At 37.4% G+C, this 27,866-nt stretch overlaps 1 protein-coding gene across 7 annotated transcripts; it reads left to right on the top strand.

Moving 5' to 3' along the window:
* The first annotated feature begins 20 nt into the window (after positions 1-20).
* On the top strand, positions 21-27,752 carry rbm47 (RNA binding motif protein 47). 7 transcript variants are annotated; one of them, XM_084402265.1, is made up of 7 exons: positions 21-654; positions 8,262-8,438; positions 18,077-18,800; positions 19,483-19,951; positions 21,458-21,664; positions 22,695-22,885; positions 24,783-26,900. In XM_084402265.1, exons 3-7 carry the CDS (start codon positions 18,108-18,110, stop codon positions 25,032-25,034), a joined length of 1,812 nt encoding a protein of 603 aa, XP_084258391.1. In that variant the 5' UTR covers positions 21-654; positions 8,262-8,438; positions 18,077-18,107; the 3' UTR covers positions 25,035-26,900. The 7 variants fall into 7 exon arrangements, with proteins under 7 accessions (XP_084258391.1, XP_084258394.1, XP_084258395.1 ...); XM_084402268.1 differs by having other exon boundaries at positions 417-654; positions 21,461-21,664; positions 24,783-26,899; XM_084402269.1 differs by lacking the exon at positions 21,458-21,664 and having other exon boundaries at positions 417-654.
* The last annotated feature ends 114 nt before the right edge of the window (positions 27,753-27,866 follow it).

Genomic DNA, 27,866 nt, shown 5'->3' on the forward strand with positions numbered 1-27,866 from the left:
TTCTGGTTTGGTGAGTTTCTGAGACACACACACAGAAAGGAACAGGTTGCTCGGACCAGCCCGGTGAGAAACAGTTCCCAGTACTGACTGCTCTAGACACAAACACAAACACACACACACACACACACACTCTCTCTCTCATTTTATCAGTGTCTGAAGATTTCATATTCCTTATATACAGTATATAATTTTTTTGCGAAAAGTTTGTTTTTTGACCTTCTGGATTTCAGACTGGGCCAGTATTCCTACACATTTTTTTGTTCATTTTTTTTTCCCTCCTCACAGCAGAGGAATGTGAAGATTATGTCAGTGAGAGGCAGGTACAGAGACTAGCGCTAATTACTCTCTCTCTCTGTCTCTCTCTCTCTCTCTCTCCACCCGCTCTCTCTCGTTCTCCCTCCCTCCTCCTTCTCCTCGCCAGTGAAGGAGAGACACAGGGGAACGAACAGCAGGGACGGGGAAGTGAAACAGTTTGGAGACAGAAACTAGAAACTAAAGAGAAGAAACTTACATTTTTTTCATCACTCTGGACTGTCAAAACCTACAAGAACAGACACGATAAAGGGTGAAATACAGAGAAACGGGGATGATTGCGGCTGATCTGCTTGATTAATGCAACACGTAGATTCTCTTTGACAGCTATTAAAAGCGCAGGTAAGTTCGTACGTTGTCTGTCATTCTCTCCTTCAGTGTCTCGTGTTTTGTCTGTTTTTCTTTCCTGTTCTCTCTGTGTCATCTTCTCACAGATGGTCCAGCGATCATGTTCTCCCCTCTGACCTTATTTATTTTCATAAAGTTAAATTGACATCTCTCTCTCTCTCTTTCCCTCCCTCCCTCCCTCCCTCCCTTTTTTGTTCTCTTTTCCATCTTACAGTTGTAAGGTTAGAATGTCCTTGTGTTGCGAAAACTGTGTTGAAAGTTGCTCTGCGGGTCTTTTGTGTGTGTATGTGTGTTGTGTAACTGCACTCAGGGGGTGTGCTATAATTTATTGTGTGTGAGAGAATCAGGTTTCTGACTGAGAGATGGCTCAATCTAAGAGGAAAAACAACTAACGAAAAAGATTGAAAGAAGTTAAGGCCCATTCAAGCCAACGTAAGAGTTTGCTTAGTCAATGTAATGAGCGTAGACGTGTACTTCTTTTTTCAAAGGGGAAAGGCACAGCATGAACGGACAAGACACAAATCTTAATTAACGATTAATCACTGTTTCTTAAGCAAAAATTGTTTCTAGAGACGTGGAATCTTGTTTGTCTGTCAATAATGTGGAAATGACCTTCTGATGCATATAATAGTGAAGTGCTTTAATGTGGGTTTAAGTTGTCTCCAAAAAAGTAGCTACATCTGATAAAAACCTACTTTAGGGATGCCCAAAAGATTCCTCAAAAGTAAAAATGACTCATACTGTATATCATACACTTAAAATGAACGTTTTCTTGTAGAGTTAGGGTTAGTTTGTAGCAATTATAATTAGGTTTATATAAGAACAATAGCTAGATAACTGTTAAACGTGTGTGTGGGTGGGTGTGTTTACTTTGCTGTACCTGAGGTACAATTTTGTCTGCAAAAGAGAGCTAAATCATACAAAACCTCTCTCAGGGAAATCCAGACTTTTTAAACTGGAAAAACGATTCAAGTAAACCAAATTATTTGTTTAAAAAAAAAAAGAAGAAGAAAAAAAAAGAAACTATGTTACTTGTAATAGTAGTAGTACTACTTTATATAAAAACCATAGAAGTCTAAGTCTCTATTTGGATATCTTGGTAAGTGTGTGTGTGTGTGTGTGTGTGTGGTCCTGGTAAACCCTACTTTATGGGAACAAAATGTCCCATTATGGGGACAAAAAAAAATCCTTCTCCATGTGGGGACAGTTGTTGGCCCCTATGAGGAAAACAGTTTATAGAAAATACTAAATTATGTTTTTTGAAAATGTAAAAATGCAGAGATTTTGTTGTGATTGGTAGGTTTAGGGCTTGGGAATAGAATATACAGTTTGTACAGTATAAAAACCATTATGTCTGTGGAATGTCCCCATAAAACATGAAAACCAAGCTTGTGTGTGTGTCTGCGAGTGCCTATGAATGGGTTATTTCACGTAGGGGGTAAAGAGGTCAGTGGTCTTGAGAGCTGACACGCTGTGGCTATGCATTGTGGGGATGTAGTTTAAAAGAAATTAAGTGAACTAGAAAAGAATTAACACTGAGGTGAAGTACAAAGAAAAGACAGCTTGTCACTGTGTGTACACGTCTCACTGGTCAGGTGACTCTCTGTTATTACTCTAAATACCGCATCAGTTAAATGTGTAGGCATGTTTATTTGGTGACAGACCTTTGGGGGGCCCAGTAGTGCGTGCACTTGAGTGTGTGTGTGTGTGTGTGTGTGTTTGAAATCTGATTGGCTGTGGCTCTGACTTGAACCAGTTCTCTCTGTCTCCATTCAGATGCTTATCTGATTATCAGAAGGCAAGCAGGTGCATGTGTGTTTTTAGGATTTATATACACTTTTATATTTTATTAATTTTGTGAATATAGCAATGAATTACATTTTCTTTTTATTTGCCCATTAAGTTTCCTAAAGACGTGAAAATTTGTCTCGCAAATCAAGTATGCACGTTGAGACAGATATGCTTTAATTGTGCCTCTGGCTTATTCTTCAGAAATGCGGTTACAATTTCTGAGAATCAGTTAATTAACATAAATCAGTTCAAACTATTAATTTATTCAAATTTTCGATTCAACAATCAGCAAGTAGCGTTTTGACCGATTTAAATCTTAGGTCAGACACAAAAATGCATTTAGAGTTGTTGAGTTATCCATGAATCAGTTCAAACTGTCCGTTTTAATGAATCGATTCACAACCATGATTCAATGGCTTGTTTGGTTGTACTTTTAAGTTTTACCTTTACTCAAAGTAATTTCCGGATAAGTATATAAATATTGAAATGTTTTTCAAAAAACTGATTTTAGTTTTTATATTGTCCAACTTTCTTCAACTTTCTGAAGAAAATAAATAACACTTCCAAATCAGTCAAACGCTTTCATTTCTTAATCCCCACAAACTCAAATGATAAGATTTAGGGACATTTCTCAATTCTACGTTCTTTATTGACTCAGTACTTTTGTTTCCTCTTTGCGGGAAACGCACTCATTTCTTATTCATCCACCTTCAGTACTTCAGTCAGTCTTTCTTGACTCTTGTAGATGTACTATTAGATATAAAGAAGGAAACAGAGAGAGAGAGAGAGAGAGCAAGACAGGTCACCTCTCTTTCTGTGTTCTTAAAGTCATATGACTGATCATGTGACCTCCTCAGCATGACTTTAACCCTGACAGACATCTGGACAAGCGTGTGTGAGTTGTGTGTGAGTGAGTGAAACAGGATCTCCTCTCTCTCCCTTCTGCTTTTCTTCCCATCTCTCTCCCTAATACACACCAAATACCTGCACTTCACAATGAATGCATTCTTATACTGTCTCTATAGACAGACTAGAAGAGCTGTGTGTGTGTGTGCGCATGTGTGTGTGCGTGTGTGTGTTCAGCATGGTTCTCCTCCAGGTAGTTTGATTAATAGTGACTTCTGAGGGGTGGAGCTCTTTTAGTCCAAAGACTTAATTTGGGATATCCCACCGTGACACACACACACACACACACACACACACACACACACACACTGGTCTCCTTAGTGACACAAGTTCTGCATGTCCAAATCAAGTCGCTCAATTTCTCTCTGTCTTGCTAATGCTTTTATGCCGCTTCATTACACACTGCTCTCTCTCCCCTTTCTTCTTTACTTTGTTGTAGTGAGTAATAATAGGCCCCGTCCATTGAACCCAACAAACCGCACAAAAGCAGCATTGGTGTGTGAATACTGTTATATAGTGTGCACATCTTAATTGCATTACCAATGTACCACTCACATTTTGATGGACAAATCTGCTGTAGTGTGTGTACGTGTGAAATGAAGGGTTGAGAGAACGCGATGGTCCCTAGCAGCTTGCCTTCTTTTAAATGTAACTATTTAAAACATCGCATCCCTCTTGCATTGATACTGAAGACTCACACATTCACAAGACTCACAAGTGTTTCCTTTTCTGTAAGAACACCCTGTCCTTCAGCTAAGACGTCGAAAAACATAGCACAAAAAGTAACAACTTTTCTCTTAACATTAAAGATAGCACACGGCATCACTGATTTACATTAAGTGTTAACCTCTCAAAAAACCTTGTTTTTGTTTCGTATGACCCTTTAGTCAATGTTCAATGGGAAAACTTGAAGAGCAAGTGCATTCAAAGTGATCTGAATCAACAAAGTGACAAAGTCAATTAATTCCAATGAGAGTTGGCGTAAGTGACAGAGACTGTCTGCAAATAGTCCAGGCCAAATTTAAACATTCGTTCATTATTTACTCTCTCATAAGACTTTAATTCTACTTTGAAACACAAATGATTATATCTTTAATGAAACCTGAGAGATTTCTGGCCCTTCATCGAACATTCTTTACACCTTCATACGTTGATGCTTCAAAATTTTCATAAAGACATCAGAAAAGACTTGAATTAAACTGCCCAATTCATATGGATTACTTTTACTATGTTTTTATGAATTTTTTTGAAGCGTCAGACTTTAGTAGAATGGACTTTCAATTGAGAGACAGAAAAGTTTCATTAAAAATATCTTAATTTGTGTATCGAACATGAACAAAAGTCTTTGGGAATGACAGAAGTTTTGTTTTTGGGTGAACTATCCCTTTAAACAGTTCAGTGTTATGCAAATGAGCAGTGACAACCAATGGGAGTACAGAGTTATCCTCCATGCTTGCTACGCATTGAGTATGCGAAATTGCTTCGACATGCGACAAATTTATTCAACGTGATTTGATGTCACAATCCTAGGGCATCTATTTTTTAAATAAATTACAAATCACGACTAATAATCATTTTAAAATTTTCACTTTGGCGTTGCACTACAAAAGTCAATCTATGATGTTTGGATCCTCTATTGTTCAAATATATTCGCACTACGGTGATTAACAGGTCAAAGTTCACTGAAATTCTCCTAAATAAATCTGAGTTTTTGTCCTTTATTTCTATTAGTGTGTCAATGCGCTTTGTAGCCCCGCCTACAGTGAAATCTCATTGGTCCAAAATCACACTGTGTTTTGCACTTCAATATGGCTCTTCCATGTCTGGAGATATTTAAAGCTCTTGAGTGGTTGAGCCATCAGCGCAGTCACCATCAGATGACCTTGACTCAGAGATCTACTGTAGGTTAGAAGTATTACTGTCAGAGCGCATGTCTGTTTGCGTGCCTGTGTGTGTCTTTAGTCTATTCATGTTTTTGTACAGTGTTGAAGATTAAGTTAAACCTGATTTTCCAGTAACCTCTACCAGCAATGTGTGACGCAATGTGTGCAAAACTAAAACACACTTACACAATCTATCTTTATCCCCCACAATACACACACACACACACACACACACACACACACAAACACACACGTACACGTCTTATATCCCCGTCCCTTGAGAATACAGTTAATATGTTTCATTTATATTTATCTAATACTCTGTCCCTTTTTCTGTAACAGACAAACTCTCTCATCCCTCCATCCTTAGGAAGAACAGAAGGAAAGAGACTTTATAATGGGCACTGATAAGGCTATAAAGGCAGACTTTGCACCCTCTCAAAGCATGTTGACTTTCAACACAGCCTCACCCTGCTTTATAGCCTACCCACAATGCATCATGTGCTCAGGTTTTATAATGTTGCCAATGATTGAAAAGATAATCACTGATGGTGCTATTTTACATTTCAAGGTTGCATTTTGATTGAGTGTGGAAAATCTTCTGAAATGTTTCCTTGTGAATTAATGTGTGTGCACTAGCGTTTTGAGCTCAGGACTGCTGTAGACAGTTCAGTTGAGGGATCCATCCAACTGGTTTGCCACCCCTTTGTGTGTGTGTGTGTGTGTGTTTGTTTAGTGTGGCTACTAGGGATTTTTGTGATCAGCCAGCCGCCTAGAACAAAAAACTGTTTCGGCTCTTAAGCGCAACGTCATTTCCTGTTTCCCCTGTTGCACTTCTCTCATCCCCCTCCCTCTTTCCAACCCCAGGATTTTTAGTAGTTACAGATGAATGTGTAACAAGTGACCATCATATGACATCTTACTGACTCTGCAGAAAAACATAATCTGGTAGTTGATAAATAACATGTCCATGAACTAAAAGAAGGTGTTAAAGGTACGCTATTCAAACGTTTTGTGTTTGGTAGGTTATTCATGTTTTAAACAAAGTGTCTTATGCTCACCAAGGCTGCATTTATTTGATAAAAAATACAGTAAAAACAGTAATGTTATGTAACATTTTTCTTGTAATTTATTCCTTTGATGGTAAAGCAGAATTTTCAGCATCATTACTCCAGTCTTCAGTGTCACATGATCCTTCAGAAATCACTCTAATATGCTGATTTGCTGCTCAAGAAACACACTTTATTAGCAAAGTTAAAAAAAACAATTGTGCCGCTTAATGTTTTTTTGTGGAAACCGTGATTCGTCTTTTTTTTTAAGGATTCTTTGATGAATAGAAAGTTTAAAAGAACAGCATTAATTTCATATCAAATCGTTTTATTAGACTTTAAGGCCCAGTTTCACAGACAGGGCTTAGATTAAGTCAGGATTAGGCCTTAGTTCAATTAGGACATTTAAGTATCTTTTATAAACATGCCTTAGAAAAAAACATTACTGCTGTGCATCTTGAGACAAAACTATGGCACTGACATATTTTAAGATATGTCAGTGCAAGTTACTTTCAGTTAAAACAGCTCAAATATGCATTTTAGTCTGGGACTAGGTTTAAGCCTTGTCTGTGAAACTAGGGGTAAATGTCTTTATGATCGGTTTAATGCATCCTTGTTGAATACATTTTTTAATTTATTTAAAAAAACTTACTGACACCAAACTTGGTTTGAATGGTAGTGTGCAATCAGAATTTTTTTGTTTATATTACAGTGACTGTTAGACATGGTCAGTAACATAATAAAAAAAGTGGATTCAATCTGACTGAATAAATTAATAATATATAAAAGAATTTAAATAATAAAATATTATATATAAAATAAGAGATTTGTTTATAATCTCAAATCTGTCATTATATTATAGTAGATGTTTTGCAAGTGGCAATTTTTTGAAGGGGTCTTAAAATTGTGAAATATATTTTTCCCATAGCACATATTTTCCTGTCTACTGCATTTCATGTCACAACTTATGATAGTCGCTAGAGAATCAGTGTTTCCAGCTCGTAATTGTCATGTGATCTCAAAATGGCAGCCCGATGAGTGGACCCGCTCCATGTAAAATAAAAGAGCTACTAACATTACTAGATTCTTTATCTAATGTTGCATAATGTTTCTCACGAGTGAAATTTATTTCTTTGCGCAAAACGTTTCACTGTAAAAAACTTCTAACCCTCCCAAATCAAAAATTTCAAGTGACCGATAACATAAAAATTTTTCAATTGGCCCAAGTGAAATTCTGTAAATTATAAAATTAAATTTACAGAATTTCACTTGGGCCAATTGAAAAATTTAGATGTTATCGGTCACTTGAAATTTTTGATTTGAGAGGGTTAGAAATTTTTTACAGTGTTCAATGTTAAATGCGTTAAGTATAGTCTGTGTTTCTATTTCAGATTATGTTTGGGGTGCACAATTGTTTTTCATAATTGTTGTTATAAAACACACACACACACGCAAAGACACAACCATTTTCGAAATCAATGATTTTCACCTTATCTAAGTAACTAAAGCAACACAAGACACACTGTAACGTGTGAGTACCTGTTTCTTAGGAACAGGAATGAAAAGATTTCACAGACCTTTCCAGGTTTGAATGAGCAATGAGGGCTGCTGAGCTTTAAACTTTTTGTCTTTAAATGTTTTTGAACGCAGGAATTCAGGAAATTGATTCCAGGTCAAGCTGAATAGTTTTCAGTCATTTGCCACCCGTAATGAACTTTTGCTTAGTCAATGGACAACCTCATTCACAGCCCACCGCACACAGTCACGCACCCGCACAGACATCTCGTTTGCTTCCAGAAAAACTGGAGAGAAAGGTTCTTGGGTGTGACAAGGAAAAGGAAGAAAGAACGAAATATAGGAGAGAGGTGTAGGAGGGGGCACCTTTGCTCTGCCCCACCCCTAACATGCACTGAGTAAACAGTCTTTTACCAACTGCACCTCCAATCACACACTCCGCCTCTCTACCCCACAGACTGTGTGTGTGAGAGCGAGAGATTGACCGAGAGAGAGAGAAGAGGGTAACCGCTGACGCCAGACAAACAGAAGGCCTGAGTGTGTGTGTGACTGTGTGTGAGTGAAACAACATCACAGTATACACACATCAGCTACACTGCCACTCGGACACACATTCATTCACCTGAAAAGACAGGTAACGTCTGTGTTTTTTTTTTCAATGCCTGTGTGTCTGTGACCGCTGGGATTCTAGAGTATGTGTGTGTGTTTGAGCACTTTTTTTTAGTTCTGGCTGATGTCTTATTTAAACAATTGATCTTTACTTAAGCGTCCATGTTGTAATGACATTATGACCTTCAGGGGAACTTTATAAAGGAAAACAATATATTTGCCCGCTAAGGATATTTAGTGACATTTTACAATAAGGTCTCGTTTGTTAACATCGATTAATGCATTAGCAACATGAACTAACAAAGAGCAATATATTTTAAAGCGTTCATTAATCTTTGCTAATGTTAGTTAGTAAAAATGTAATTGTTCATGTTAGTTCACAGTGCATTTACTAATGTGGTTGCACTCTATTTGTCCGTGTTGCAGTGTAAGTATACATTTAAGTATTGAGTAATAATAATTTAAATACATGTACTTATGGTTAGGATTGGGGTTTGGTTTAGATGCATGTAGTTATGCATCATTTATAGTTTTATTACTACATGTAACATATAACCAGGACACTGTAAAATAAAGTGTTACCATGCACTAATGTTAACAAATATTATTTTTGATTTTAATAATGTATTAGTACATGTTGAAATTAACATTAAGATTAATAAATGCGGTCACACTTTAGATTAGGGTCCAATTCTCACTATTAACTATGACTTTTGCCTCAATAAATGCTTAATTACTGCTTATTAATAGTTAGTAAGGTTGTTGTTATGTTTAGGTATTGGGAAGGATAAGGGATGCAGAATATGGTCATGCAGAACTAGGCATTAATATGTGCTTTATAAGTACTAATAAACAGCCAAAATCCTAGTAATAGGCATGCTAATAAGCAACTAGTTAATAGTGACAATTGGACCATAAACTAAAGTGTTACCAAAAATGCTGTAGAAGTGTTAACTTTATGTTAACTAATTGACAAATGAAACCTTATTGTTACCAGATATTCAAGAGCAATTGTATTAAAATGAAATGAAAATAGCATCATTTGACTATAGCAGTATTGTGTGTTTATGCAAATGAGCGTAAAATAGTGTAAAATGTAACTGTGCGTCACAGTGTTGGTTGTTGGTCTTTGGACTTCTTCAGTCGTATGTTTGCTGTTGGGGTGGGCCCAGACCTGTGCGTGTTACTCTTATCAGAAAGGAGCCTGTATCTCTTCAGTCAGTGGTAGAGGTATCTTGATTCTCCATGTGCAGATTTCTCACAGAAAAATCATCAAGAGAAAGTGATGAGACATCAGAAATGTGCTCACTGGAGGCGATTTTTGAGCAGATCATCTGCTGCGTGTGTCCGAATCAGCGGACTGTGTTTGATCAGGACTCGTCACATTGTGTTGCACTAAGTAGATTAACCGCAGGAGTGAAGAGTTCAAACTACAAGATAAGAAACCTCAAGATGTCATCAGTGTGCGTGTGGTTCATCCCAATGCTCGTTTATGTGCAGTGTAGTGAAATGAAATGCTTTAGTTTATTGTCAGGTATATGTGCATTTGGGATTTGTCCACTTGGGTGTGTGTGTGTGTGTGTATGCAAAAACAAAATGATTAATATGTGATGATTTGTTTGCTTGTGTGTGTATTCACTTAAACTTAATCATTTTAAGTTTTCTACTTCCTCCTTCCTGTTGTAAGCAGTGTTGCAGTTATTATTAATAAATACTATAATAGTATATGATGCTTGGGCATTTTTGACTATAGTTTTTTAAGTCATGTGAACAAAAATCATTGTGTGTGTTTTAAATGAATGGCTGGATAAATGTTTTACTGTAGCCTGTTTTCATAGAGAATTGAAACTGAGGACTACAGGAATTGAGAATGGTGTTGTGGGTATGATGGTCACCATGTCCACATGTCTTTCACTCTGTCTGGCATCATTTGACGCGACCCCAGTCTTCTGTTTTAAAAGGAACCATAATGTGTTCTTTATGAAATATTGTAATGTTAAGTGGCCTCCTCTGATCCAGATGCTCATCTACAATGCACATTGCTTAATTATAGAACCATTTTTTTTATTATTCTCAGTGGTTATTCTCTTTAGATCCTTTCTCATTACTGTAATACAATGATTTGTTTCATAATGAAAACTGGAGGGTTGGAATGTGCTTAATTTTGAGCTTGGGGTGACATGCTAGACATGTTCTTGATAGGTTTCAAGAATTCACCCATATTTTTTATTTTTGAATTTCTGTTACTTTCAGTATATCAGATTGATCGTTATTGTGACATGGAGGTTTGTTCCCTGTCTACGTGAAGACATAAAGTGCATAAGCTGTTGGGATCCCATCATGAATTGCACATTTGGCCATTTCAGCCTAACCGCTTGTGATTAACGGAAGTGGTAGTTTCCTCGTGTCAGGTTCAAAATCAATCAGCAGCTTTTTTGCTGGATAACTTGTTTTATGCTTAATATGAAAGTTACATTTAGGGAACTTTAAGTTGAAGTTGTCTAAATATTAAGTGTCCATTTGATTTCACTATAATTAAATGATATTTGGCTGGTTTCACAGACAAGGCTTAAGCCTAAAATGTATGTTTGTGCTGTCTGAACTGAAAGCAACTTGCACTGGCATATCTTAAAATATGTCAGCGCCATTGTTTTGTCTCAAGATGTTTTTTTTAAGGCACGTTTATAAAAGCTACTTAAATATCCTAATTAAACTGAGGCCTAATCCTGGCTTAATCTTAGTCCTGCCTAAAACCAGGCATTTATGTATATACTGTATATCGCCATTTTATCGACGACAGGCCACCTTGATCACTGGCCATTTAAAAACCTCTATTGTTTTCCCACTAGGGTTTTACGTAGCCATTATGTTTTGGTTAAGTAAAGTCTGTTAAATTAAAGTGAATTGTGGATTCTCGTTTAAGCAGAGTTAATGTTAATGATCTGCACATTGATTATGAAGTGTTGCAAAGGTCGACGTTTGTCAGAGATGAGGTTTAATAATTATTGAGAGTTTTTGCTTAGTCACTGAGAAGAACACAAGGTTCTGCACTTTTCTGTTCATCATGTGAGTGGTTTCTTAAAGCGAGGTGTTTTAAGAGTCTCTTCAGCAATAAACATTAACTTCCCAGTTTATGTGTTGGCGAGTCAACAAACTTTGAGTCTTAATGCAATGGTCACCTTGTATGGATGCTGAGTTAATCTAAACCTTGCTGACACCCTAACATTCAGACACGGTAAAAACAAACTCACTCATGTCTTTTATCAGTGAGAGTCCTTCATGACACTCAGACCAGCAGAGCTTTTGTGTCTCTGAGGGCTTTTAATTTGCTCTCTTGGTTGCTCTATGGAGTGTATATTGTTTGAAGGGCCCTTGTCATGACTTAAGACCTGCCAAGCATCTACACATAAACAGAAAGACAGACACAAATGGGTCAATTACGTGACACTCATCTATTATTTAAAATGCAATTATGCTTTAACTTGAAAATGCATATTCTATAATCGTGTTTTACATTCTCAATTTAAAGTTATTTTGATACTTTTCATGGGAATAAAGTACAAAATGTTACTGATATAAATGTCTTGGTAGCAGCATTTTGAAAAAGTCTCATTAGAATATATAAATAGTTACTTATTACTTATCTTGAGCTACACTGCTTATTATTCGAAAAACTTTTGTCTGTTAAATCAAAGTCACCTGGTGTGAACAACATGCAAAAACATGCCGAAAACATAAAACAGGAAGTGATATTGAAGATAAAACCCCTGCTCACAGTTTTATGAAAACGCAATGTTAGAGGAGGTAGTAAAATGTCATGTGATGCAGCTCCCCAAAAACGGATATTTATTAACTCTTCTGGATATTTGTAAAATATACTTTTTATCTTAAAAAACACATTTTAATATAATGATTCAGGTGTGTACACCCACATTTATTCAAGGTCTGAAGGAAATGTGTTACTTTGTACTTGATGGTTGCACCGTTGTGCTAAAGCGTTGAGTCAAAACCGTATGAAAACAATATAAATAATACATTTCTAAGAACTTGGCACGTGTTTTAAACTAGACTAGATTATTTTCCATTTTCTTTATTATGATTCATTAACATGCTTATTTGTCATTGACCCAAATGCTTCTTCATTATCTTTTTGATAAGATAGTATCTTTTTATAGTATTTGAGAGTGTGTATTTGAATGTGCACTAATGTATTCTTGCAACTGAGTAAAAATCACAACCTTGTTATTCATTCACACCATAGTAACCGCACTACTATCTGCAATTTTTCAAACTGTAGTACAAACACGTGTGATTATATTTAAGCAAGAATTTTGAGTTAAATCTCTGTTAATGACTCTTCTCTACGCTATTTCCCCATACTTTTTCCCATCATGCAAAATGTCAGTGTTGCCACATCCATTTTCCAAGCCACAGTGACCCAACTCTGTTCAGCAGGTGTGTGTGTGTGTGTGTGTGTGTGTGTTTGTTTGCTATCAGTACAGTTTTCTTTCTCTGGGAGGCCAGCATGTGTATTGTTCTACCCTACTACATTTCACACTTTTCTTTCACTGAGATCGAAGGAGTTTCACCCTAGAGATACTAATTGATCTGTCTGCAGTGCACACACAAGCCTTGTGTGTGTTCTTGTGTACCTGTGTGCGTGAGTTTATTTGTGCTGATTGTCAAGTATTGTCCTGTGTGTTAAAGAAGTCAAAGATCAGATATTTCTGTCAATCAGTATCTTAGATAATAACAAACCATTATCTTGTGATCACACACACATAAACCCTCACACTTTCCAAGAATGGCCCTTCTTCATTAACACGCTTAGCCATCATTTGTTGTTTCTATCACTTGTTATTTAGTAACAAGCCATTTATTTAAGAACTTTATAATCAAAATGAAAACACACTTGAAGGAAATTATGGTGTATTTGAATTTTAAAATCAAGCATACTTATACCATTAGCTCATTCTCAAACGTAGTTTGTGTGGCAACACTTTTCAGTAGGTCCCATTAGTTAACCTTAATTCATGCATTTACTAACATTACATAACAACGAGTAATATGTTTTTACAGTATTCATTGATGTTTGTTAATGCTTGTTAATTCACATGCAAGTTAGCTTATGTAAGCTCAGGTCCATTAAATAATATTTAGATTTTAAAAATATTCAAGTTAACCAAGATAAAATATATGCTTTAGGTGTATTTCCATTGTTAGTTCATGGTAACTAATGAAGTTAAATAATGTTAAAAAATAGAAACTTACTGTAAAGTGTTACTGGTTTTGTTTTGTTAGAAAAATGGTAGAGAATATTATGATAATTAGTCTATGGGCTCTATTTTAACGATCTAAGCGCATGGTCTAAAGCGCACGGCGCAAGTGCACTTAGTCTGAATACACTTTTGCTAGTTTAACGACGGGAAAATGGTCGGTGTGCCCGGCGCATGGTCTTAAAGGGTTGTCTCTATTCTCTTAATGAGTAATGGGTGTGTTTTGGGCGTAACGTACAATAAAACAATTAGAGTCTCATCTCCCATTCCCTTTAAAAGCCAGTTGCGCTCGCGCCATGGTGGATTGCTATTTAAATGGTGGAATTTGCAAGCGGAAAGACTGAACGCGTCTCCAGAGCGCAAACGGATCTGCTTGTAGCAGACCATCTACGAGACAAGCCGGATTCCACCATAACTTTATGTACACAATATTAATCTTTTACATTGTGATCATTTTATTTTTAAGATTGGGGATGTTTGTGAGCTGCGTCCCTGTGTGTGTAATAAGCAGAGTGTACGCGCGTTGTGGACCCGCCTATAGGCACATATTACTAACGCGCAATAACAAAAAAAAATATTGCCGCAGTCTATTTCAGTTGCCTCAAAATAGCAACGCGTCAACAATGCGCCCGAACACACCTAGTTTTCAGACCAGCACGCCCATGGGCGAACAGATGAGCGCAAATGCATTTGCTATTTAAACAACGTAGCGCAGGACATGAAAATGATAACTGCGTCGGGCTGAAACTAGCACAAAACACTTGCATCGCGCCGCATTGCGCCGGGTGTGTGAAAGGGCCATATGTCTTGTTAAAATAAGTGCACTCTGTATGTGTGTGTAAATTCGTTTTGTCTTTGTGTGCAGCTAGTGATTTGTGTTGGTTAATCATCCACCTGCTGCTGCCTCAGGTTTCCTTGCACCAAGTGTGTGCACACACACACACACGCGCACATACATATAAAGGTCAACCATTGCCAGGCAGGTACAATGAGATATGGAGACCTAATGATGGCTGGAAAATGAGTAATCTTTTTCTACCCCCTCAATCGTTCATTTTCTCTCTTTTGCCACTGATTCTCACTTCCTGCTGTTTTCAGTACATCTGCACGGAACAAGGAAACATCCACAAAGTCTCACTTCCAGAAACACATTAGGGCCTAAAAGATGCTTCTTCGTGTCTTTTGTTGTCCCTAGTGATTTACCTTAAAATGATATACTGTTTAATGAAAGGTTTTATTGTACATTTTGTTTTCAGCAGACATTATTATCAAAAGCAAAGATGTTATGGCTTCCAGGGCAATCGAACTCAAGACCTTGCCATTGTTAGTGCCATGCTCTACTGTTTTAAGTACAGAATTGATAACCCATATACTGTAGTGTGTCAAGGTGAACTGCTATTGGGACAACAACACACCTATATGAACTGTATCTCTTTTTTTCATCCTGGGCTATGTTGTAAATGTTTAAAACATTTATAAAAATTTAAATATATTATCAAAACTTTAAGGTATGTGCATATACAGAAATTGATTTTAAAATATAGACCTAAAAAGTGTGACAACTTGCCCCTATATCCCCTATTTGCTGAGCAAAGCCCCAAATGAAAAGCCTATAACTGCACTCCATTTTGCAGTCAAGCTGATGCATAAGCGCCGTGTTGTTAAGATAGTGTGTCAAGGTAAAAACAGCCCAGTTTTCATGAGAACATAAGCGTGTCACATATGAATTTCCCAGCAAAAAAATAAACAATAAATCTACGAACGTTTTGCTAACATTCTTATCAAGTTAGGAAAAAATTATTTCTGCATGTTCTCTGAACAATCAAAATGTCAAGGTTTTTTTTTCCTTTCTTTTTTTTTTTCTTGGTTTTGTGAACATTAGAGAAAACATTAATTAAGGGAATGTTCAATTTGATCATTTTGCAAAGATTTTGAGAATGTTTCTTTAGGAATGTTCTCTAAATCATCTCAAACTAGGAATTATAACGTTTAAAAAAAGTTCGATGAACATCCAACTAACCTATTTCAGAACAACGTTCCATGAATGATGTATACATAATGATTTTGTGAAGTTGAAGTTATTAAAGACTTGATAACTTTGAGAGAACATTCTGTTAATGTTGCTGGAAGAACGTTTGTTCATAACGTTCTGAGAACGTTCCCTGTTCTAGCTGGCAACTCATTCTGTGCTGCCTGCTCTCTGTTAGAGTTTTTGGAGAGGCACACAGACAGTGCATTCTGCACTGCTTTTCCAATGTTTTATGCGACTGACGTCTTTGGACAAGTTTCACTTGTGTCTCTTATCTTTTGTAGAGTCTCACTCATGAGCAGGTTTTTAAAAACGGGGTATCAAGTTAAAACCAGTTAAACTTTTTTTTAAAAGTGTCTTGAGATCAGCGTTTTTGAATAGCCTTTAAAACGGTGCCTGTAACTGCGCTCAGGGGGCATAATTAATAGCTTTTTTTATCACACTATTATTTTTAATGCATTTTTTCTTTCTTTACTTGTTCAGTGTCCGGCAGATATCCATTTTTTTCTTCTCTCTCTTGACCTCTCCTTCCTCCTGATTTCTGCTGAATCATCTTTCATTGTCATTTGCCCACTTCCATTGACCCCACTTCCACTATGCAGTCTATCCCCAATTTAATACAAACTGACAACCAGTTGTTCATTTAGAGGCAGTATATTTTATGGATTTATTTTTTTATTTGTCCATTTTTTTATTGTTCATATTCTTGACATGTTTTTTGTACTATTATTTAAGTTTAATAAAACCAACCCTTAAATTTCAGGCTATAATAGCTGTTGGACTCTCTCTTGGTGTTGCTGTCTCCTCATTTAAAGTGATCATTGAAACGCTACATCTACATATGTATTATTTAAATATCTGTTATTGGTTGGTCTTCCTGGTCCTCTTGGCTTTTGATTAGTCAGTCTGCTTTTCTTCCTGTTTCAGCTTGGCCTTGAGCCACACATGTACTGATTTTCAGTATATGTGTGTGTAAGCATGTGAATGAGGAAGTGTTTGTGGATGTGTGTGTGTGTGTGTGTGAGAGCTTTGGTTTAGTACTGCTGAGTTGCCTGTTATTCCAACCTCACAGTCACAGTCACATGCTCCTTCAGCGAGCCTCTTGAACTCATCATGAAAACACCAGGTACCAACTTAAGCACGGTGCGTGTTGTAATTGTTAATTTATTTGAACTTTATTCCTGGAGTAAATGACTAATTAATAACCTTTACACCTTTGTTGTTGCTTAATGTCCTCTTAGTTGTGTTTGCATGCATTTGTGTGCTGTGTGAGTTGTGTGAACTTAGTTGTGTGCGGATAAGCAGTGTGTGGGTCAGCGTGCTCTGCGTGTGTAACCATGGTTTCTTTGCTAAGCAACCTAACTACCTTACCCTCGAAGCGGCATCAAGGTCCGGCTAACCAGAGCCAACTAACAGCTAAACAGTGTGATTGAATATACAGTATATAATGTTTTATTATGCAAGAAACATACTAATTTCCAAAAAAAAAAAAAAAAAGAAGAAGTAGTTTATTTATATCAAACACAATTTCTTTGTCTAAGATTTTGTAGTTTACTTCCATGCGTCTGCATTCTGCTTATGGAAAATTTTGGACTGTAGGATTTGGACATTCTGGAGATTTATTCCATGCTGAAGAATGTAGATGCGGCTTAGTGAGGTTTATTAGGCAGCTTTATGTGTAGAAGAGGATTTACGTTTTATGTGTGTATGTGTGTGTGTTTTATACAAAAAATAGGACAATGGAGATTGGTTTAATCAATAGAAACTCAAAATATTATGTTATCTGAACCACATAACTTATCGAAGTAACTTATCTATCTAAAATAACTTATCTAAAAATATTGTCATGACAAATCATGATTTGAATCATGAAGTAATAATTACAGTAATATTTTACAGTAATTTGTACAGTAATAATAATAAAATATATTCATGAGAGATTTTCTTTAATTTGAGTGATATTTGATATTTACTTATAGATGCATATTTTCTTCTGTTACCTTTGCCATCATCTAATGCTCACTTGAAGTTAATCTTAAAAACACATTCATAGTTTATAAGAATGTTGTTAAATGCAATGGCAAATCTCAAAATTAATATCAAATTAATATAAAATGTTCATATGGTACATCATCCACCAGTAGCATTTAAAATAATATAATAAAATAATGTTTTTTTTTGTAAAAAACATTTCAGTTTTAATACTGGCTATATATCAGCCATAACATGGACATATTTATTGACCATCATTTTAATATTGGTACATCCCTAATTAATATTTGTGTGTACATCCCTAATTAAAATGTTTGTTTTAAGTACAAAATACACTAACCGGATGAATTTTCCGTCTCTTTTTAGACTCCAATCCTGATTGGATGCTTATTTCAGAATGACAGCAGAAGACTCCGCCTCTGCCGTTGCCATGAGTAACCCTAGCCCTCCCTCCTCTTCTAAAGCCTCCTCTGGGCATCCACAGCATCACTGCTCTGTCCCAGAAGGAGTGGCCGGGGCCCCAAATGAAGCTGCACTTGTGGCCTTGATGGAGCGGTCAGGCTACGGAATGGTGCAAGAAAACGGACAGCGCAAATACGGCCCACCACCTGGCTGGCAAGGTACCTCGCCCCCACGTGGCTGTGAAATCTTTGTAGGTAAAATCCCACGTGACGTTTACGAAGACGAGCTGGTGCCAGTATTTGAGACTGTTGGACGGATCTACGAGATGCGCCTTATGATGGACTTTGATGGGAAGAACCGTGGTTACGCGTTCGTCATGTACACGCAGAAGCATGAGGCCAAGCGAGCGGTTCGTGATCTCAATAACTTCGAAATTCGTCCAGGAAGGTTGCTAGGTGTGTGCTGTAGTGTAGATAACTGCCGCCTCTTCATTGGCGGAATCCCCAAAACCAAGAAACGTGAGGAGATCCTGGAGGAAGTTTCCAAGGTGACAGAGGGGGTGCTGGATGTGATCGTGTACGCGAGTGCTGCGGATAAGATGAAGAATCGTGGCTTTGCCTTTGTAGAGTATGAGTCTCACCGGGCTGCTGCTATGGCCAGAAGAAAGCTCATGCCAGGACGAATTCAGGTTAACACCATTTTCCATTGGGATCAAAGGAATTGATCAGCTGTTTTCCATACAACAAAAGTCAAAGACCATATCTGCTAAGCTCTAAAAAAAGACATAAAGCATTATAAAAGTATTCCATATGACTCGTGTGCTCTATTCCACGTCTTCTGAAGCTAAATGATACATTTTATTTATTTTTCACTAATAATTCTCTTACCCAGTGAGCTGTTAACTTTGTTAACAATTGAGTCATTGAGTTTAGGACTGATCCGATTCTGAGTTCACTGACTCACTGCTTCACTGATTGGATTCAGTGATTTGGTCGCAGTGTTTTGGTGGATGAGATTTTTATTAGTGGGATATAGGTTTGCTTTGTTCATCACATGGCTTCAGAAGACTTTACTCACAAGTCATATCTACTGCTCTTATGGTGCTTTTATCATGCTGTGCTTTTTGAAGTTTTACAGATATTCTGTTGTTGCACTGGAAAATAGATGTGTGCAGATCTTTAAAAAGTGTTTTCCTTTGGGTTTGGGGGATATAACAGCATAGGGGTTTGGAATGACATGAGGATAAATAAATAATGGCAGAAATTTGGGGTAAACTATTCATTCAATCTTTCTATGACATTTAGTGAGTACTCCTGCCTTACTTATTTGTGTGTATATGTTGTTCGGTTTCTCTATGTGTGTGTATCCAGCTGTGGGGTCACCAGATTGCAGTTGACTGGGCAGAACCTGAGATTGACGTTGACGAGGACGTCATGGAAACAGTGAAAATTCTGTATGTGCGGAACCTGATGATAGAGACCAGTGAGGAGACTCTACGCCAAACCTTTGGCCAGTACAACCCTGGCTGTGTGGAACGTGTCAAAAAAATCCGAGACTACGCCTTTGTTCACTTCGCCAGTCGAGAAGATGCTGTGGTTGCAATGGACAACCTGAACGGCACAGAGATCGAAGGATCCCGTATCGAAGTGACCCTGGCCAAGCCTGTGGATAAGGAGCAGTACACTCGCTATCAGAAAGCATCGAAGGGAACAGCGCCTGCGACAACTCCTGAAAACACCCAACAAAGTTTTGTGTATCAGTGTGATCCATATACACTCGCCTATTACGGCTATCCATACAGCACACTCATTGGACCCAACCGAGACTACTTCATCAAAGGTTGGAGAACTCATTCTCTCTCTTTATTCTCTAAGATCAATAACTTTATGAACTCAAGAAATGCAATACCATTTGATGAAATCAAAATGAACTGAAAACATTGCTAACAATTGCTTTTTCTCGACCACCTTAAGTGTCATGCTATTGAATATATTTGGGAAACTAGATTGTTTTCCAACTCTCTCTTGCATAACAGTCCATATTCACACAAGTAACCAGAGTTGATCTGTACAAACAAATGTAGGGGATGCATTACAATGAATATGAAAATAATGTCCCCTTTAACCCAGAGCTTTCATAAGTCTCATCCTTTAAAATAGTGGTTCTCAACCGGTTGAAGAAAAACAATGCTAGAAACCATAAAAATCAAAACCCATGAACTACGCAAGGTAAAAAAAAAAAAAAAGATTGCATTCAGGGTTGCTTAAATAATTATACTTAATTACCATTTACATATTTGGGGGGGAATTTGTGACAGCGATTACATTTGCTTACTCAATTACATTTCTAAGAGAATTATATATATTTCTGTCCATCGTTCTGAGCTACCAAGCCATATTTAACGCTTATGTACATTTAAAAGTGGAACATTATGCTTTTATCAAGTGTGTTTTGACTCAATACAGTACTCATACTTCAACTTAAATGGAATGAAGATAAAAATGGTTTGGTTTGACAAAAATTTATTTTGATCTGTCAGTTATTGACTTCCAAGAGATTGTCATGTTGATAATGTTGCGTATTAGTTCATGGTGATATAAGGAAATTTGTTTACTTTTCTACGATAAACAAGTTTGGTACTGTAACTGCTATTTGATATCCAATGTAAAATCCAGAAACAAAACCAGTTGAGAACGACTGCTTTAAAAGACAATTTTCCAAACAAAAAGCTCTGTCCTGTTTGTTGCTAATCACATATTTAGTATGGCCACTAGATGGCATGCACTTTGAGATTGTTTTGGGCTAAAGAGCTGAGATCCACAATAAGTATGATACTGAAACTAATGATGGGAATCTGGTATTATTACATTTCCTAACCCATAATCATCAATTATAAATGCTTGTGGTTTTGGGTTGGGTAGCAGTTGAGAATTGTGATTGCATATTCAATCCGAGACATATTTGCTCATCCGTCATCTGATTATATGAAAACAAAACTTTATCTTTACTTTTCATTTCAACTTTACTCATGCACCTCTCCCATCTCAAAGAACCCAAGGAGATTACAAAGAGGTGTTCACACTGACAGCGATTTGAATTAGAATGCTGAAAAGTGATAGTGCCTAATCTACGCCTTATGTGTAGCCGCACCCATATCTTGAGCATGAAGTCACCCCATGCGAGCAAACCTTTTAGCAAATATATGGAATCTGAATAGAAAGCTAATTACTTCATTTTAAATGTCTGCTCAACCTTAAGCACTGGGGTTACCAGTAATTTTATATAGGTATGTGCCTCCTTGTGGCTCTGTAGCTGAACAGCACCTCCTTTCATTTGTATCTCAAGCAGGTACTGTAAGAGGTCGTGGTCGTGCTGGGGCCGGTAATAGGGGCCCAGGGCCCCGCGGCTCATACCTTGGTGGCTATTCAGCTGGCCGAGGCATATACAGCCGCTACCATGAAGGAAAACCCAAATTGATGGACAAACCTTACGAGATCATGCCCAATCTAGAGCTGACAGCTGTGAACCAAGTGGGCATGAAGCCTGGCACAAGTCAGTGTGAAATTAAACCACATACATACAGAATTGAACTCTAGTTGTGCTCTTGTCCATCCAGTGGAGGCAGAATCCAAAACGATCTGGAAACAGAATCTATAAACTGTTTTCATTTAGAAAAAAAGGTTTATGGATTATTTATAAATGTTATTACTGAAATTGAGCCACCAGTAAGTTTCACATTCAACTCTTACGCTTAAAAAAATCACAGTCATTCAACAAAATGTAGAGATAAATTTGTAAGACACATTACTGCCCCTACTGGTCTGGAGAGGAACACCAACTTCCTTTTATTATGACAGCTGCCATGGCTGTCACTGCTTACCCCAGTAAGCAGGCTTTTGATTTTTTTTATTGCTTAAAAGCTTCACTTTTTTCAATTATATACACAATGTTCAAACAATGCACAAAAACTCTCAAAATACCTCCTGATAAAATGAACGTACAGTCATTTGAAAAGACAATTATTAAGGACAATAGGATCAAACAGTCCAGAGAACTAAGCCATCAATAAAAATACTTTGAGAGTATTTGAGTTTATTTGTTTGGGCATTGAGTTCAAGGTTCTTTATTTTCTTACTAATCAGCTGCTCTGTCGAAATTAACTGATCCTGCGGAATTCTGATCTGAGATCAGTAAACTCCTGACTGGAGTATTGTGACGTCAACTAAACCTACTGATCCTAAGTCTGAATTAACTTGGGGAATGAAAAGAGTTTTTGTGCATGGAAACAATGTGTGTGTGTGTGTGTGTGTGTGAAAGACAATGTGTACGTGGCTGCGTGTGGGTGTGTTTTTTTATCGCTAATCTTAAGCTGAGTCATACACTTGTTGTAAATGAGGACAGGTTGTGCAAGTCTCAGTCTTTTTCCTGCATTTACCCTTTATCATTCTTGCACTTTCTGACTTTTCTTTCACTTACCTGCTTTTTTACATATGTTACATAGTGATTTACAATATGTGCTCATTTAAACCATACATTCTCCATATTTTTTGCCAATGTTCTAATTGAACGTGTGTGTGCGTAGTGGCTCTTCCAGGACTTGGTGCCCAGTACCCTACTGTGTTTTCTGCTGCTCCAGCAAATAAGTTAATGGAGGAAGGAAAGATGCACCCTGTGGAGCACCTGATAAACCCTTTGGCCCTCCAGCATGACCCCACAGCTGCCTCGGCCAGTGCAGCGGTCATGCCTGCAGTCTCCACACCACCCCCTTTCCAGGTACTGACCTGCACCTCACCAGATGGGACATTTCACAGTTATTATAACACTTAGATAGCTCTAATACCGTGAGCACATTTGTATGTCCACATCTAAAGTGAAAATGCTGTGCTACATGGCACATTAACAGCCAATGAAAACATATTTGATGTTTATTGTACAACTATGTGGAACGTGGTTATGCCTGGAGCGTTAGTGTTTTCTCGCACTTCAAGATTCCTCTGATACTTTAAATTGCACAGTAAGAAATACTGGAATTTTAATTATAGGAAGTAGAATTAAAATGACCTGGAATTCAAAGAAATTGATGTAACTGCATTAAGTGACCTTTTTGGTTTTGTTTTATTTTGATGGCCCCTTTAACACAATTCTGTTGACAATAAGAAACGTTGCACCTACATGTCTACTTACTCTCATTAGAGTGTTAGTAGAGTATTAGTAGACTTTTAGGGTTAGAATAAGCTGACATGTACTGTACTTGCAAAGTTACTTAAAGTCAGTAGAATGTCTGTTAGGGGAGCATCACAATAAAGAGTTAGCAGATATTAAGCAGACAGTCTACTAATACTCTAATCAGAAAGATGAATTGACATGTAGTTACAAAGCTACTTATAGCCAACAGAATGTTCAAAAGGGACCATCAAAATAAAGTGTTACCTCATTTTTATCTAAAAAAGGAAGAACTTTGAAAGCCTTGTCTGAAAGCACAATAAGGTTTTAATTTTGAAGGGTTTAAAGGCCTTTATACTCTACTTCCTTTAATTCCTATTCAAATTTAACTCCCTGTTCAATTAAAGTTCCAGCTCATTAATTAAAGGGACACCAATTCTTAAAATATGAACCCAGACAAGCATAAAATGTTATAGCCCGTAATGCAAGAATTCACCATTATGTTAAAAGACTATTATAAGTCTAAAGCAAAGAAAATGGAATTTGTAAAATATCAGAAAAATAATAACAATACAGATCAAAAATACACAATGTCTAGTAAAAATGCAATTTATTGCCTTCACATCTGTATGGAAATCTGTATGGATCTTGTGCTCATACATTTATGATATGTAAGAAAACAAGAACTTTAATAAGACTGTTAATGTGCAGATTTTGCTCGTTGTCTAAAACTCCGATTATAGTCTTTATTTCTTGTTGCTTTATCGCATCTAGTTAGGACTCTGTGTAAAGCATGTTGCAAGAGTCAAATCTACATGGTGAACCTTTTCACCCCCGCACGAAACTCCCAATCATCCAGATTCCTATTGGAATTACTGGATTTTGTCTGCAAAAATTCCTCCAACCAATTGTAAATGTAACCGCACCTTAAAAAAAATGTCCCACCATTGATGAGATTTTCCATCATAACACAACGCTTCCCAGACATTGATGAGTTTTTCCGGCAATCCGTGTTTTCACTGTTATTCTGAAATAGTATAGCATCTCCGGATCCAAAAACCAAGTGAAGATCCGCGTAAACCAGAAGGAGCAGATAGAAGTTGCTTACACACATTGTAAGCTAACATGATCATCAAACATTTAAACATTTACCGAGAAAAATGACAAACCCACAAAGAAGTATATGTCTATGGAAGCTTTGGAGTGTCGATGACTCAATCTATAGATCTATGCTTTGATCATGGTTCTGAATCTGATCCAGACGAAGCGTTGACAAAAACATGATTTTCACGTTTTTTGTACTAAATGTTTTTTTTTTAATGAACTTTACCCAAATTCGAGTGTTGATAAAAAATAATAAAAGCTAGAATCAAATTTTGTTGTTGTTGTAGAGCAGAGGCTTTGTTCTTTCTTTTGATATATTGTACACAAGATTTTTGTAAAAATGATCAAAAATGTTGACGCTGGCTGGGAAAGAGTTAACAATCGATCTTTCTCTATCTCATAGGGGCGCCCTATAACTCCCATCTATGCTATGGCTCATAATGTCCAGAGGATCCCGGCTACAGCTGCCAGTCTGTATGGGGCTGGGTACATGCCTTTCGCCACCCACGCCAACACTGCCACGCTGGCAGCGCTGCAGAAGAACGCTGCGATGGCTGCCGCAACCTATGGAGGGTACGCTGGGTACATGCCTCAGGCCTTCCCTGCCACTGCCACCTTCCAGATGCCCATCCACGATATATACCAGACCTACTGAGATACCCGCGGCATCAATCACAACGACTTACAATTATACACACCGCATCACCACAGGCCATCAGACATTTACGCTGCATCTATGAAGTCTGCTGGTTAACTGAACCTCGCAGAGTGAAACTGACATCCTCACAACAAAACTAACACCGTATGACTCGTGTGAAGCTCCCTGGAAGCCTTTAGATTTGTGTACAAGTTAACGCTGGCAGCAAGGATGTAGATTTCTGCTAAATTCACTCACAGCCTCATCAGACCCTCTGGCCCGCATTTATTAATCCGGACGTATGACCTAGACCAAAACCACTTTTATATGCTACTGATTAGCTAACTAGGATAGGTAGACATTTGTGTTATATGTTGTGGACTCAAACCCCTGCAATGTGACCAGAACCTTGCCCACTTTCCCTTTAGACCAATAGGAATCAGTCTGTCAGTTCGACTTCTTAAAGGACTTGACCACACTTGCTGATTTCCAAAGCCATCACACGACTGAATGAATGACAACATGATCATTTGCATATTTGATCATTCTGCAAAGGTGTTGTTTATTAGCTGATCACCAGTACAGCGGCGGACTGACTCCGAGTGATACGTTCATATGAAGAAATTCAAAACCGAGCATTTAAGACTTGCAGAAGCACACCTACTGACGTATCACCTGACATATCTTCTCCACACACTCCAGCTGAGAATCGCTGCGGTTATGTCATCGCACAATCGCACAATCCTAATACCACTCCTCTGCGTCCACGGCCACAAGAATACCGAAGGAGCGCTGTAGTATTAGCGGACTTTAAAAAGAGTGTATTTAATGCCTCTCTATGCTTCAGTGCATTTACTTTTGTTTTGTGAAGAAAAACGAAATTGACAAAAAAACTGTAAATGAACAAAAAAACCTGCTGAGCAGAAACTTCAACAACCACAGAAGTAGAAGATTTAAAGTGTTTCATGAAAATGCTGTATTTTGAGTATAACATATATTTGCGAAATGTTTTGAAGATGTCGGAATCTTCCGTCCACTGGGTTTTCTGCACACGAGTCCTGCATTCATTTTTCCTCCTTCACTGTTTATTGCTTATGCATTTTTATATTTAGATTATTTTAAGTTTGTACTATTTAGTTGGCTTGAAAACTTTTCAGATGTTGTTTTTATTGTCTAGAGGTTATTTTTTCTTTTCTGAACTGGAAGACAGACAAACACTGTTTTCCTTCTCAGAGTGTTCAAGGAAAAGCAAACTGGAGAAAAAAAAAAAAAAAGTCAGTTGAATCTATGCTGGATAACAATTGATCACCCAAAAAAGAAAATTCGGTCATCATTTATTCACCTTCATGTCATTCCAACACTGTATGACTTTCTCTTTTTCTATGGAACATGAGAGAAGATATTTTGAGAAATACAGCAGTGTGACGCTAGCAATGCCAAGGTTATGGGTTCAATTTCCTGGAATCCATGAATAAATGGATGCAGATTGAATGCAGTACAAGTCGCTTTGGACAAAAGCGTCTGCCAGTGTTTTTTTTTTCTTCATACAATGGAAGACTTTTTGGTACAGGTTTGGAAAGACATGAGGGCAGGTAAATGATTTGCAATGATTTTCAGAATTTTCATTTTTGTTTAAACTATGCCTTTGAAATGTTTTAAAAGCACAAACTGGACTGACAAAACAGTAACTGGGTTGAGGATACAGCACCATTTATGATGACTTAATGTCCGTTCACACCAAGAACAATAACTATGTTGGCGTCCACAACAACGCGCAATATCGTTCTGTTTATTCTGCGCAGTTATGTTGTCTGCCACTTTAAATGCTCAAGCTCTTTAAAGAAGGATGGATTCTGATTGGCTGTCAATGTTTTCATCAGCTGGAAAAAAAAACCTTCCTTTGTGTTTAGAAATGTCGCATTTTTTTTTCCAAACTCCATCCATTTTGTAATCGTTATAGTTATCGCCCTTGGTGAAAATGGGCCTTTAGTTCTGCTTACTTGTGCTGGTTGTGTTTTAGTTAATAGTTGATGACCAACTGTGAGCAGCCCTTATTTTTTCAGACCACTACTGTGATTCCCAGCATCCAGTCCTGTGCATCAGGCTCCCTTATATCCGCTTTTGTGCCATTAATACAAACCGCACCTGAAGTTCTGTTCCATTTACCGCTGAACCAAATATGTTGATGATGTTTATTAACGGTCTTGAGATAAAATCAGGTTAATGGCGTGATTCTCTCAGTCTCATAATTCCTCCCATAGATGCGTGTAGACACAGCTGACAGGCCATAGAGTTTTATAGTTTGTTTTCTTTAATAGTTTTAACCCTGCATTTTTGTAGATCACACTCCATATTGTGTAGCTACTGTAGTACGGTATGTGCTAGCAAAGATGACTGTTCTGAGGTGCACTTAAACATTTTTGGGGGTTTAGAAGTTCTTGTGTATGTACTGTATGTGCTTTATAATATGTGTTTGAGCAGGCACTTTTGTTTTTTTTTAGGGGTATATTGCGATACTCCTAGAACTGGAATGAACTGGACCAAACTGAAACCAGGGAGCTCAGAGAACCTGTTAATATCCTCATTGCCTTTTCAATGACTGCTGTATGTAATATCAATGTCCTCTTGAAGAATGTTGTATGCCACCACTATGCCTTCTGTAGGACTGCGTATGTCACGTGCCTTTATTCAGACTGCTGTCTGTCAAGTGACCTCTTAAACACTGTTTGTAATACCACGGTGCCTCTTCTCTCCTATTTTCTTTCAGAAAGTCAAGTTTTTCTTCTTTTTTTGTTTTGTACTGTTGTGTCTATGGGGGCTCTGAGTGTTAGAGTGCTGCTTTATGTTGTA

This window comes from Rutilus rutilus (genome assembly GCF_951802725.1).
Source record: "Rutilus rutilus genome assembly, chromosome: 2".
NCBI lineage: Eukaryota > Metazoa > Chordata > Actinopteri > Cypriniformes > Leuciscidae > Rutilus > Rutilus rutilus.